The sequence below is a fragment of the Parasteatoda tepidariorum genome, chromosome 5, assembly GCF_043381705.1.
Source record: "Parasteatoda tepidariorum isolate YZ-2023 chromosome 5, CAS_Ptep_4.0, whole genome shotgun sequence".
NCBI classification, from domain to species: domain Eukaryota; kingdom Metazoa; phylum Arthropoda; class Arachnida; order Araneae; family Theridiidae; genus Parasteatoda; species Parasteatoda tepidariorum.
In genome coordinates, this window is record NC_092208.1 from 17,738,229 (window position 1) to 17,751,921 (window position 13,693).

General features: G+C 25.1%; 1 protein-coding gene across 1 annotated transcript in view; it reads left to right on the forward strand.

Annotated features, from left to right (window-relative positions):
* Positions 1 to 13,222, forward strand: part of LOC107445693 (Importin 9) — a 44,445-nt gene extending 31,223 nt beyond the window's left edge. The window contains exons 20-25 of the mRNA XM_016060163.3: positions 1,702 to 1,875; positions 3,011 to 3,177; positions 3,265 to 3,398; positions 5,735 to 5,847; positions 10,434 to 10,527; positions 12,707 to 13,222. Of these exons, the coding sequence (XP_015915649.1) occupies positions 1,702 to 1,875; positions 3,011 to 3,177; positions 3,265 to 3,398; positions 5,735 to 5,847; positions 10,434 to 10,527; positions 12,707 to 12,903 (879 nt within the window). The 3' untranslated portion in view covers positions 12,904 to 13,222. The remainder of the gene's footprint in view (positions 1 to 1,701; positions 1,876 to 3,010; positions 3,178 to 3,264; positions 3,399 to 5,734; positions 5,848 to 10,433; positions 10,528 to 12,706) is intronic.
* The last annotated feature ends 471 nt before the right edge of the window (positions 13,223 to 13,693 follow it).

Sequence of the window (13,693 nt, forward strand, 5' to 3'; positions counted from 1 at the left end):
TTGCATGCTGGTGGATAGGAAGAGAATAGCACATTTGACCTTGGAAAGAGGGTTTTTATATCTTTCTGGACAATATATTTAAATGTTAATAGGTCTCAGTAGCGTGGGACTGATCAATTTCCCAAGCTACTAAAGCCACATCCTCACATTTTTTGAGATAATTAGATCAATATTATTACTTTCTTGTGGGAAAGGTTTTTAAACATTTGCGTGTTAGATAAATGCTCTATTTATGGATTATATTTAATATATAATTGTTTTAACATTACATATATATATGTATATATATGTATTTGTATATATATGTATATGTATATATATGTATATATATGTATATATATATGTGTATATATATATACATATNATATATTTACATTGAGTTTAGTGGAATAAAACTTATTTATATATAACAGAATTCACTAAACAGTGGATTCTGTTCAAATTGTATCTCATTATGCACTTAGTAAAAAATGTCTTTTCCCAAAATTATATGCCAGAAATAGGAAGTGAAAAATAGTTAATAGTACAGTGCTCGAAAAAGAAACGAAGCACTCTGAATGACTTTTGATCTAATATAGGATTGTCACGTTCTAGAACTGAAACTGGATGGTTTGCCTTACCTTAATATACCAATGTGCTTGTCATTACCAAATAATAATGAACTTTAAATATACCAATTAATTTGTGCAAATAAAATTAGGCGCAAAAGCATACTTTCTATGAATAGACATGCCATTATTTTTCAATGGTTTTTGGATTTCGGACTCTCCTTCAATATAACGCAATCTGAGAAATATTAATTTTAAAATTAATTATTTTTCATACGCAACAGGAAAAATTCATTTTTCTTGTTGTGTATTTCGTCATGCCTCGAGAACTTTTTAAGTGAATTCAAAAAATTTTTTATTAAATTATAAAATTCGTTTATCCAAAGATAATTCTAGCGGAAAAAATAAATTTTAATAATTGTTATTATTTTATTAAATGATAGTTGAAAAAAAATTTTTACATGATTTTAAAGAATGTAATTTTATGTGACAAAATACAAAATGTAAATAAAATTGATTGAATAATTCTGGAGAAATCGAATTTTAAAAAAGTGGTATATCTAGTACATTTGTCACATTAAAAATTATTCAGCATATTTTTTTTTTTTTTTTTTTTTTTTTTTTTTTTTTTTTTTTTTTTTTTTTTTTTTTTTTTTTTTTTNTTTTTTTTTTTTTTTGCTCACTGTATATTATCCACCAATTCAAAATGTTGCTAAACTACCAATTTACTGTTTTTCAAGAACTGTGTTATTTTAATTACTATTCTAAGTTGGTAACAATACTTTGTTACTATTTGATTAATTTTTGTCTCTTTTCGTCCAGCTTCCTCTATGCCATCTATAAAAATACTGCAAAATGTCAATATAAAGAAAATATCCACATTTTTGAGAAAATGTTTATGATCTAATATTTTAATATTTTTTAAAAAAAAATGATAATCCAATGACCACCAAACTGGTAATTTTTTTTTAAAAGAAAAAAAAATTATCTATTTTTTCTTAGACAATTCTTTTTTTACCTGTGAAGTATAAATAGCTCAAAATTAAAACGTTGTTAATTAAACTGTGGCTTTTTTTTATTTTCATTCATAATATTAATTCTATTTAATAATTTCATATATTTTAGGTTTATAACTATTTGTGTTACCCCTTAGGTTGTTCAATTGTTACTTGATCCTAAAACTCCAGAGTGTGCCTCAGCATTTATCGGTAAACTAATTTCACTCCTGATTTTAAAAGCAGGAACCATCATTGGAGAGAAAAGTGAATCATTATTACGTGCTGTACTTAGCAAAATGCAAAAATCTGAAGCTTTAAGTGTTCACCAGGTAATGACTAAACAGTAACAGAAAGTTAAAATTTTTCTTTTCTGTAGATTTTGTATCTTAAAGAATTTTAAAGCATCCAAACTTCATAACACTCATAATAAATTTATCCTTTAAGAATTGTTGAATTATAAAAGTATTGTTTTTAAAAAAATTCTCACCCTGAATTAACTATTATGTATTTGATAAACTGAGCCCCTCATATCATAGAAACATTGAAATAAAGTAACTATGAACCACTAAAACAATATTCAACATTTCTTTAAAGGCGTCAATAAATTATCTTTCTTAAAAAACTTATTTTTGTAGCATTTTATATTAATAATTTATTTTATTTTTCATACTCTAAAGTATCGCTGGTTGTATGTTAATGGTTCTCCTATATAATTATTTATCTGCAAGAACTTTAATTAGGATCAATTAAAACATTTATAGTGCTATCCTGCTGATTTATTTTGTTAAAATAGAGATTTTATTTTATCTGTAGATTTTTTTTCTATTATTTAGTCGAAACTTTATACTAAACTATTTTTCTATTAGTCGAAACTTAATCATAAAAATCCTTAACAAGAACATGTCAACGAAAAACAGATTTGTTTAAATTGAAATAAAATTCAGTGTATATTTGGAAATATAATGTTAATATTTATGATTCTTATTTCAAAAAAGAATGTAATAATATGTAATTTTTGTGTAACAAATAATGTGCAAAAAAAATGTTGAATCCAAATTAAAAGCATAATGATAATCAAGAAAAAAGAATTTAAAAAATTGTTTGATCATTATAATTCTATTTTTGTATAATAAGCAGAATTTACCTGTTAATTGTTCTTTATTTATAATAACTTATGTTTGTTTTTTTTTCTTCCCATTTTCTTATTTAATTTTAAAAAAGTACCACCGTCGAAGAATACAGCCACTAATTTTTTGCTTGATTAAATTATTATATTTGTAGATCGGAAAATTAATTGAATAGTAACTTCAAAATGATCCTAAGCAATATTTCTTGCCTATAAAAGTATTTTAGTAAATTCCCTTTAAATTAAATTAATGTAGCAAATCTTAGTTATGTTTTATTATTATTTGTAATATTATTCTTTTAAGCTGTAGTAAAATTAATTTATTGTGTTTTTTACAGAGCTTAATTATGGTATTTGCCCAACTAATTAGTAAACAAATTGAGCCAACATTAGAATTTCTCAGTAGCATACCTGGTCCAACTGGTCAGTCTGCTTTAGAATTTGTTCTCGATGTTTGGTGTCAGTGTTTTTCATTATTCTTTGGAGCTTATGAAAAAAAAGTCAGGTGATTGGTGTTTATTGTTTATGATACTCTTTTTAAATAAACTGCAAAGATGGCAATACTCATTACTTTTTATTTTCTTTATTTTAGTGCAGTTTCCCTGTCCTTGGTGTTGCAACATGCCTTAAAAAATAATGACCAAAGAATTCTTAACATTCAAGTTAAAGGAGACCAGATACATGATTCAAGTGAAGGAGTTAAAACTCGAGCTAAGACTCGTCAAAGTAATTTTTAATTATAAGTTATTTACACCTGAATTATTAACACTAATAAAACTCCTTAATTCATATTAATTCAGATCTGCAATCAATTCAAATAGTAAAAAAAAAAATAGGGCACATTTTTATGCAGTGTGGTCTATTATGATTGCCATTGATGTATATTTTTAAAATCCTTGTCAAAAATTAAATACAGAAAATAAGCACATTAGGAGTTTAAAATTAATAGTTAAACAAACAGAAAGCAAAAATGCTATGACTATTTAATGAATCATTCCGTAGGAAGGTGACTGTTAGAGTTCTAATAATAGTTTTCAGATAATTATTAAAAACACCAAGTTTCATCAAGCGCTTAAAATGGTTTTGGTGTTTTTCACCCCATCTTATTCAATAGTGTGGGGTTTTATTTTCTTTATATATTATATATTATTTTCTTTATATATGTGTGTGTATTCTCTAATATTTATAATTTTTAGACAAAGAATGTAAAAATGTATATTAAGGGCTGTCATTACAAATCACCTTGTTAGTGTACGCTTTTTGAATCTAGCCAATAAATGTTGCGTAATTCATTGCAATTCCATTGTTCTTATTGTCCACCTTTTATAGCAACAAAATGATCCAGATGACTGGACTTAAGCTGTATCATATTTTTCCTCAAAATTTTAATAATTTTCATCAGTGTTGGCAAATGTGATCCATGCCTTAAAAACCTACCAGGATTTAGTTAATAATACCAAAATTTTATTTTCAATATATTTCTTCTATTTTACATCAAATTAAATACATATTCAAGTTTGCCAGTTAGTTTAATCAGTTGTACTTCATTTGTTGATAACCTACCAGGCTTTTGTTCACAGTATGACATTTTAATTTAATATATTTTTAACATTTTATACTATATTACTTATTTGTAAATTAACTTCTATTTATTGAGCCATTGAGATTCGTTAGTTGATAATTTAATCAGTTGTACTTCAATTTGATGTTCATGTTAACAACAATACATCATCTCATCATTATAAGATTTTGCCTTACTAAATACTAGAATTATAATGTAATACTAATTATATTCATAAGATATGTTACTAATTATAAAAACAATATACATTTTTTTAATCAAGGAATAATAAGTAGTCTTTCATTAATGAAACAAACCAAATAAAATACATACTAATGTATGGTATTTTTTTATTTATTAAGAACTGCTGTTGGTAACTAATGGCAGTTATAAATGCATTTTTGAATTAAAATATATTTAAAATAATTTTCTATTTATTATAACAAAAATATGTAACAAGATAATATACTATTAAATTTTTTACTGCTTATTTATTAATACAGTACAGAACCCGTTATCCGGAAATCAGAAAACCAAAAAACCGGAACGAAATTCGATAAATTTTCCCGCCATTTTTTTTAAAAAATGTTTTTTTTCCTCATAAGATTTTTTGATTTTTCTTTCTTTTTTAAAAGATGTTTACCTTACCATCATTTGGAAATAATCATTAGTATATTACTTCATCGTTTTTTCCTCTTTTTAAGACTATTTCCGAATATATATATTTTTTTTTTAGTTGGGTTTATCAGTAAAAAAAATGGCCTTTTGTAGCGATTCAGAAAACCGAAAAAATCAGTTATCCGGAATAGCGATGGTCCCGATCGTTCCGGATAATCGGTTCCGTACTGTACTATAAAAGCCGTGAATTTATTGAAATAGAGTACCTTTCTCACATGCAAGGATGTTCTAATTCAGAAATGGCGTACCTGTGGTACTTGACGCGCGTGCAATAAATTACTATTATTGTGAAACAAAAATTTTTTTTAAAAAAAACTCTTAAATACTAGTGAGCATTGCTGGCAGATTTAGAAATAAGTGTGTATAACATTTTTCATGACATAAGGCTCACTGTAATACCCACTCCTCTGTTGAAGTGGAAACTGATTTTTTCTTGGGAAGTGTGTAAGGGTGAGGTCAATAAGATATAAAGAGAAAACGAAATTAAATTGCAAGTTATAGAGAAATGTTCAATAGTAAATTTTGCACAATTTTGTAAACAGGTATTTTATTGATAAATTCTAATTTATCAACGGTGAAAAGCTATATTTCAGAATTCGGCTAATTATGGCCGAAATATAAAAATTATGACTAATTAATTTCGGCAAAAAGCGTCAAACTTAATGTTATTATACATACAAAGCGTTTGAAAAAGTATACGTTTTACCAATTCTAATTTCAATTCAAAATGTCTTTTCTCCAAAATTTGTATAGAATAGATATTTTTTTATTAGATTTCTGTATTTTATATTTGATTAACTTAAATGCTTTTTTCAAATTTCAGCTCCTGAACAGTGGACAACTATACCTCTTCCTGTGAAGATTCTGAAATTGTTATTGGAAGAATATACTTCATCATCTGTTCTACAATATGGCTCAGATGAAGTATCTTCCGATGTAAGTTTATAATTTTAACTAAGTGAAAAAAATATTTAAAATTTACCAACTAGTGTTAAAAAGTTAAATGTTAATGTTAAAAGTTAATTACCAAATAAAAATTAATTAACAGACAATGAATCTTGTATTTTAGTGTTAACTTCATGAAATAATTTGACAAATTAAATTTCAAAACAAAAAAGTAGTGAGTAATTAATATTTTTTGTAGTGAATTTTTCAAGAAACATACCAACTCTTCTGAATTTCTGAAAAGGCTCCTTAACTCTTGCCTTTTCTCCGTAATCTTGAATGGACAATTACAATCAATTTTTTTTTTTTAATTTTAATGCATTCAGAATCCCTCAGAACTCCCAGAAAACATATTATTACTTTTCTAAGAAGGCTATTTATTTAGTTATTTTCAATCAAAAAACGCTTACTTTCGTTTTCGCCTGAAACGGGGAGTCACGTGATTATTCACGAGCTGACGTCACACGTGTCCATCTGCCGTTCACTTACAATAGCTGTGCTGTGAAAACCAATACGTTCTTGCTTTCGTTTATATTTTCTAATTAAATCCAACCATTTTAGATGGTCTAAAGCTATCTGTATAAAAAATTGCGCCTTAATATCGCTTAATAAAAATGTGGATTTGATATAACGTATTTTTATAATGTTAAATTTCAGTGGTACCCACTGAAACATTGTTAATACTTGACGAAATTTTGTAGCTCGGAATATTTAAGATTTTTTAGTTCAATAAAAAAAGTGCATGGTATTGCTTATAAATGATGCGTTATAAATACAAAATAACTTCGTTTTTTCATTTTTAAACTATAATCTTAATTTTAATGTATACTTCAAGTTCATTTGGAAGATTTATTTTCATCTTAAGTGAAAGAAATGTTGGATCAATTTCTTATGTAGAATAAATAGTTTTAGATTTTAAAATGTAGGACAGCTTAAGTTATTGATAATTTTTATCTATTTATTCTAGCGTGAATTCAAAGCATGTAATTGTATTCTTAGCAGTAGCCTCTTGTGATCCCAGTAAAACTTTAAATTTATATATATATATATATTCCTGCAGATTTTATTAACTTTACTTTAATTGCCTTAATCTATGTTATAAGAGTATTTGAAATCAAGCATATGCATTTATTTAGTTCTTTATTGCAGAAATAGGAATAAAATTTTATAAATGCATATAAAAATAATTTTTCGCCATAGCAAAGTTCCTATTTACTCAAAGAATAAAAATATTGAGAAAAAATATCAACATTACTGTTTATTTTTTAATTATTTAATAAATAATAAAGAATGTGCATTAGAATTTCTTTCCATTTTGTATAAGTTAATTTTTTATTTTTCTTCTCTAGCTTTAGTGAAACAAAAACTTCCAGCTTAATGATATTCGCTGAAATTTTGTGGATAAATAAGTTAATTAGATATGGATAAATGAGAAATTAAGTGAAATTTTAAGTATAACTAGATTATGGTGATGATGATGGTCAGATATGTTTCAATGGACTAGATTCTTGAAAGTGTTGATACGTTTTCGGCTATACCGTATGCATAACCTGAGATTTTTTTAAAACTGTTTTATTATTTTTTTTTAATTAAAAATGTATAATGTATTAATTTTACTATTTTAGAATTCTTCATTGCAAGCACTGACAAATAGATTTCAAAAATAGGGAGGGAAATTAACAATAATCATACTTTATTAATACTATATTGCAGAAAAAGGAATTAAAATTTAAAAATAAAAATAATTTCGAACTGTAACGGAATTCCTATTTAAGCTAGGAATAATAAATATAAGCGTTAGTGTGTATTTAAATATTTAATACATAGTGAAACAAAAAAAAAAGATAACACAAACTGCATTAGTAAATATTTATTTAAAAAGAAAATCCTTCAACTCTAGTAATAAATAAATAAATTAAAGAAGCAACATTAAATTACATTATTTCAATTTTTGATCATTAGCACATAGATTGTAACGATGATGGACTGATATTTTTCAATGGACTAGATTTATGAAAATACTGATTTGTTTTAATGCAATAACGAATTATAAAATCATCCATCCTATATCAAAATGTATGAAATTTCTATCTATTCAGCGACTTATTTTAATTAAGTAATTAGGTTGTAATGAAGCATTATTTTAATTTAAAAGTAAATGGAATAAAATTGTATTTTCTATGAACTTTAACACCACTGATTTCAGCCGAAAAAAAATTTTGATTCGCTGTAAAGAGCTACATAATCATTTCTTCAGATATTTTAATGATAAATAACAACGTTTGAAGTTTTAAAATCTTTCTTTCATTTTGCACACCCTCTCAGAACCGTAAATTTAATTCACAAAGTTTTTACTGATAATTTACAAAGGATGTTCATACGATATACGTGATATCAAAACTAAAAGAGCATTGAAATAGCCTTAGCGGATGAAGACGGCACGTTTCCCTTCGGCACATTTGACGTCATAACCAATCATGTGGCTGTTTTTGATTGCATCACTTACGGAGGCCTTTTGGGGCAATTTAAATGTTTAATAACTAAATAAATTAACATTTGCCGCAAAAAACAATCACATTTTCGGTTTCCGGGGAGAATTTCCAATAAGTTAGGTATGAAAATAAAAAAATTTATGATGTGCTGTAATTGTCCATTAATCAAGACACATCCCAAATTTTAGATTATCAGAAAGCCAAACATAAATTTACCAAAATTTCTCCTCAAAAGTTTATTTTGTATTCCTTCTTCTGTGATTTTCTCTGGGAGTGTGTAAACTTTTTCCAATCATTCACATGGCCACCATATATATTTATAAATTAGAACTACAATTATTGAACTTCAGAATCAATCACTAATTTCTATTTAGGGTCTGTGGCAATCGAACCCCCAAGCGCATATTTACTTTGAAATTTTCTTCTTTTTTTAATTTGATTCAATAAAGAAAAGGTTTAATTGCAATACTTAAAAAACAGAGGTTTACTGGTAAATTTTCTTATTTTACAAAGTGTCGGAGGCTTATTATTAAACTTGATTTTCGTAATTTCTAGTATTCTATCATTTTGTATAAAAAAGTCAGTCAATTAACAATTATAGCAATTAACTGAGATTTTTTTTTTTTAAATTGCAGAATTCTTTATATTTATTATATTTTTAACAAATGTTTCATGAATTAGATTTTTTCTAATTATTTTATACACCTTTGATCATTCAATTTTTAAATAATTAAAATTAAGAATTCATGAATCAGAGAAATAGGTTATATACTAATGAATCATATACCAGTTTACTTTTGACAAAAAAGTTCACACCTTTGATCATTCAATTTTTAAATAATTAAAATTAAAAATTCATGAATCAGAGAAATAGGTTATATACTGATGAATCATATACCAGTTTACTTTTGACGAAAAAGTTCAACTGCAAGCATAGTTCATATCAAGTCTTTAAATTTTATTAAGCTAGTATTTCAGATATTACATATATATATATATATATATATATATATATAAGCACAAATTAACATGAAAAACATGAATAAAATATAAAACTAAACTGTAGAGAAACAAGAATGGTAAAAACAATAGTCGTTATCAAGACACATCTATTGCTATAAATGCGATATTTCTGAATAAAGAATAATTATCCTAAGATAAAAATTATTCTTTATATGTGTCGATATCGCAAAAAACATATAGTTGAAAAATTATGAAATAAAAGTAATCAAACTTAACGGCGTGTAGTAAAATGCGGTTTTAGATTTAAAAGTATAATAAGTAAACAGTTAGTGAAATTAGCGAAGAGGTAAATATTTTAAGTGGTGCTTATAGCTTGAATCGAATAAAATAAATAAAAATATATATTTGATCGATGTAGAAAAACTTTTAAGTAAGTAAAATATTAGTGCTGCCATCGATGAGAAGAATTAGTAAAAATTCGGAAATTAAATTATTAAAACCCAAAAATGGAGAAAAGGGAATTAAAAATGCGTTTATAGACTTTATCCTTCATTCATACTTCCTTACATAATTTTATAGAATACACATTTCTATCATTCATAGGGTGACTTATTTAAAAGTCAGAGCCTGCACATATGGATGGAAGGCCGTTTATTATATATATATATAAAATATAAATTTCCCAGCTTTGTAATTTTTACATTGAGTCTTTATAATGATTCAAAATAAAAAATAATAGAGAATCTCTTTCATTTATTTATATTTGTAATCACATTTTTATCAATTCAGTATAATCTATAATCATCTTATAAGTGTTTTACTAATTGCACATTTAAAAATAATATATATAAATTGTAACTAATTGATAAAAAAAAGTAGTTACAAGTTTTTATATTTGAAGGTTTTTTTAGCTCCTGCATTCTTGTTTAAAGATCTCTTTAATTTCAATTAAACTTCTGTGTACATATCTCCATATTTTTATGCATTTTACTTTATTTTGAATAAAACTGTCACAAAAACCAGCAACTTATGATAAAATGTTTTTATGGAATATATTGAAACTTTTTTTGCAATTAGATGGTTTTAATGTAAGAATGTTTGCAATGATTTTTTTTTTCACAGGAGGGAGATATTGATGATGGATGTGAAAACAGTGGTGAAAGCTCAAGTTTTCTTGAAAGTGAATCTTCATCCGGAATAGTTTCTGACTATATTGGTAATTTTTCACAGTGACTATACACATCAAAACTCGGTTATTAAATATAATTCTTTACAAAAAAAAGTTTTAATAATTATTGCCAAATTTCAATAGCTTTTATTTTGATGACAAACAAAAATTGACGTGTGATAGAGAGGAGCGGATGTCCATTAAAGTCTGATATGAATATAATTAACTATTTAATTAAGTGAAAGAAGAAAATATGTTAAACATGGGACCATACACAAATTATACAAAAGTGATGGTGTGAAAAGTGATTGTTGAAATCATCTGTGTTACCTGATTTGTTATTTTAAATTTTTAAGACTCTTGAATTATAGTATAAGAAAAAATAACTAATAACTGTTAAATTTTCTTATTGTGTTATTTTTTATTGGGGACTAGGGTGTCATATTAGTTTACTATTTACGGTGCAATCAAACATAAATCATAAAGATCAGTTGTTGTAAAAATTTGAATTGATTTTCTCTCTAGTTCTAATTTATAAAGTAATAATAAAATTTTCATGAATTCGATTTTCCTGGTTAACTGAAGAATCATTCACAAATTAATTTTTTTAATGTTTACTGAAATTCAAAATTAGTGAAATAAAATAATAATAAGTAACAAACCAAATTATGATTTTAAACCATATTATATCATCAAATTAGTAATCTAGCAATAAATAATTTCAATTCAAGGTGCACTAAATAATAAAAACAGTTCCTAGAGGAGGCATATGACTTAAAATTAAATATTTTTTTAAAAAAAAAATTTAATATTTTAATTTATATATTAATGTTTTTAATTGTTTTTTTATAGTTTAATGTGTAATAAATGTTTTATTCATAGTTTGAAAAAACGTTTCTGTTTTATGCTACTGCACTTTTTTATTTCAAAACTGCTGTAGCATGTTATGAAAAAAATATATATGGTAATTATAAATTAAATATATAATAAATATAAAAAATAGTAAATATAAAATAAAATCCAACTTTAATGCAATTTATTTAACATATAACTGGTAAACTGGTTATTAACAATAAGCAGTCAGTCTTCAATGCTCTCAATTAATGAAAAGTTTTCAGAATGTAGCAATAAGCAAGAACAGTTGAACTGTAACAAATACTTCCATTTTTTTAGTTTTTATTCTTATTAGTATTATGAAAGATTTCTTGTAAAAAGTTTACCTTTATTAGAAAGAAAAAAGAATACTGAAAATACTTCAGTTAATATTCTACTAACACTGAATGGCTACAAACAAACATTGAATTTTGAAGTCAGGATAATGTTTAAATAAACACTTTTTCTTTGAATGACTTTGTATCTTTTAGTACAATTCTGCTAAATATATTAATCAAAGTTTAAATATGCGTTTGATTTCGTATGTTAAATTAATAAAAATGAGTTTTATTTTATGGTGCAGGTGGGTCATTCTAAAAAAGGGCGGCATTGAAAAAAAAAAGTTTCATTTTTTTGAAATTTATAACATAAATGCTTTAAAAATTGTCAAGTATCCTAATTTTATGAAGATAGTGTCCTAATATAATTTATCTTTTTATTTTTACAATTCCCACTTATGTAAGTTATTTGTTATATTCTGAACCCAAGGGTTATTCTATAATAATTCTATTAGAACATGTGTGAAAACAAATATTTTGAGCTTAGGAAAAATTAAATCTGCTATTAACTAGAAATAGCAACTTTCGTTAAAAAAAAAAAAAATTTAGTTTTTGAAATCAAAATTGCTATGAATGTTCTCATTCTCTTTGCTTTTTTATACCCCTGAAAAGCTACTTTTCAACAGTTGTAGTTCTAAAAGCAAAAAGATTTAAAAACTTATTCTGTAAGTAGTCAGCTCACAGTTAATGAATTCTCATTGTTAATAAGTCTTACTTTTGTTAATTACATTCAATGTAATTGAGTGGATTTAAAGTAATCGGTTGCAATAACTATGTTTATATTCTCACCTTACTTGCATGTAATAAAATATATTTAGTCGGAGTGCTATAAGACAAAATTAAATCTAAAGTGAGTGAATTAAATCTTAAATTAAGCCTTTACCTAAAGTGAATTTTCCGTTTAAAAAAAGACAACATATTGAAGTATTTTAAGAAATATATATTTACTTTTATTCATAATTTAAGTTATAGTATACTACTTCAAAAGGTTTTCTAATACCTATTTACTTTTTCAGAAAATTCATATAAGAATGCAGATTTGGAAGATGACCCCGACATATTAAATGACCCCCTCTATAACATAGACATGACAACGTACCTCACAAATTACCTCCAGCAGCTATCTCAGCACCCTTGCTTCAGTATGTTCTGTGCACATCTACAGCCTATGGAACTGAGGGAACTTCAAGATATCAGGGAAAAAACCTCTTGAATATGTGATTCCAATTGAAAATGTCTTAATCTGTGTCTGTACATATATTTGTGTCAACAATACTAAAGATAAACTATTTTTTCATCTGCATTTTGAATCTTATTAACAGAACTTGATTCATTACTTCCTGGTTTTATCAACAGAATCAAAAAGTATTTAAATGTCAACAGTTAATGTTTTTCTCAGTTTTGTTATAAATTTTTATTTTGTTAAATAGACTTGTGTTATGTTTAATTAAGGCTCATGTTTTTGAAAAATCTTTAATAAATAGAAATTTGAATATATTTAAGTACAATAAATAAATATTTCTATACATGTTTATGCTTAGTTTGTTTGTTTGACAAATGTCGAATTATTCACATCCCATAATTATGGATATGAGTTATTAAGTAGTCCTCTGGAATCATTTGTTTGTTGTTTGCGTGTAGTTTTAAACTTAATTATATTTTCATCTAAATGATAAAAATAAGAAGGAAGTAAAAAGTCAACAAAGATAAGCATTGCTTTGAAGTTTTTAAAATTATGATCAAGGATCCTTTTCTTTTGTATTAACTAAATTGTTAAGTCTATCAATATCACTGAATGAATAATGAACTGATAATTATGTTAGAAGTTATCAGTAGTTCATCAGTTAGTCATTAAAGGTCTACTTACTCTGTAGTTCATTAACCCAAAATAAATTTTTTTGACATTAGTATGTTTAAATAATGGAGGAAATTTTTTTTTGAATAGTTTATAAAAATGTTAATATATAGTTTTTTTCAGAAATTTAAAAAAAAAAGTAGGTTAG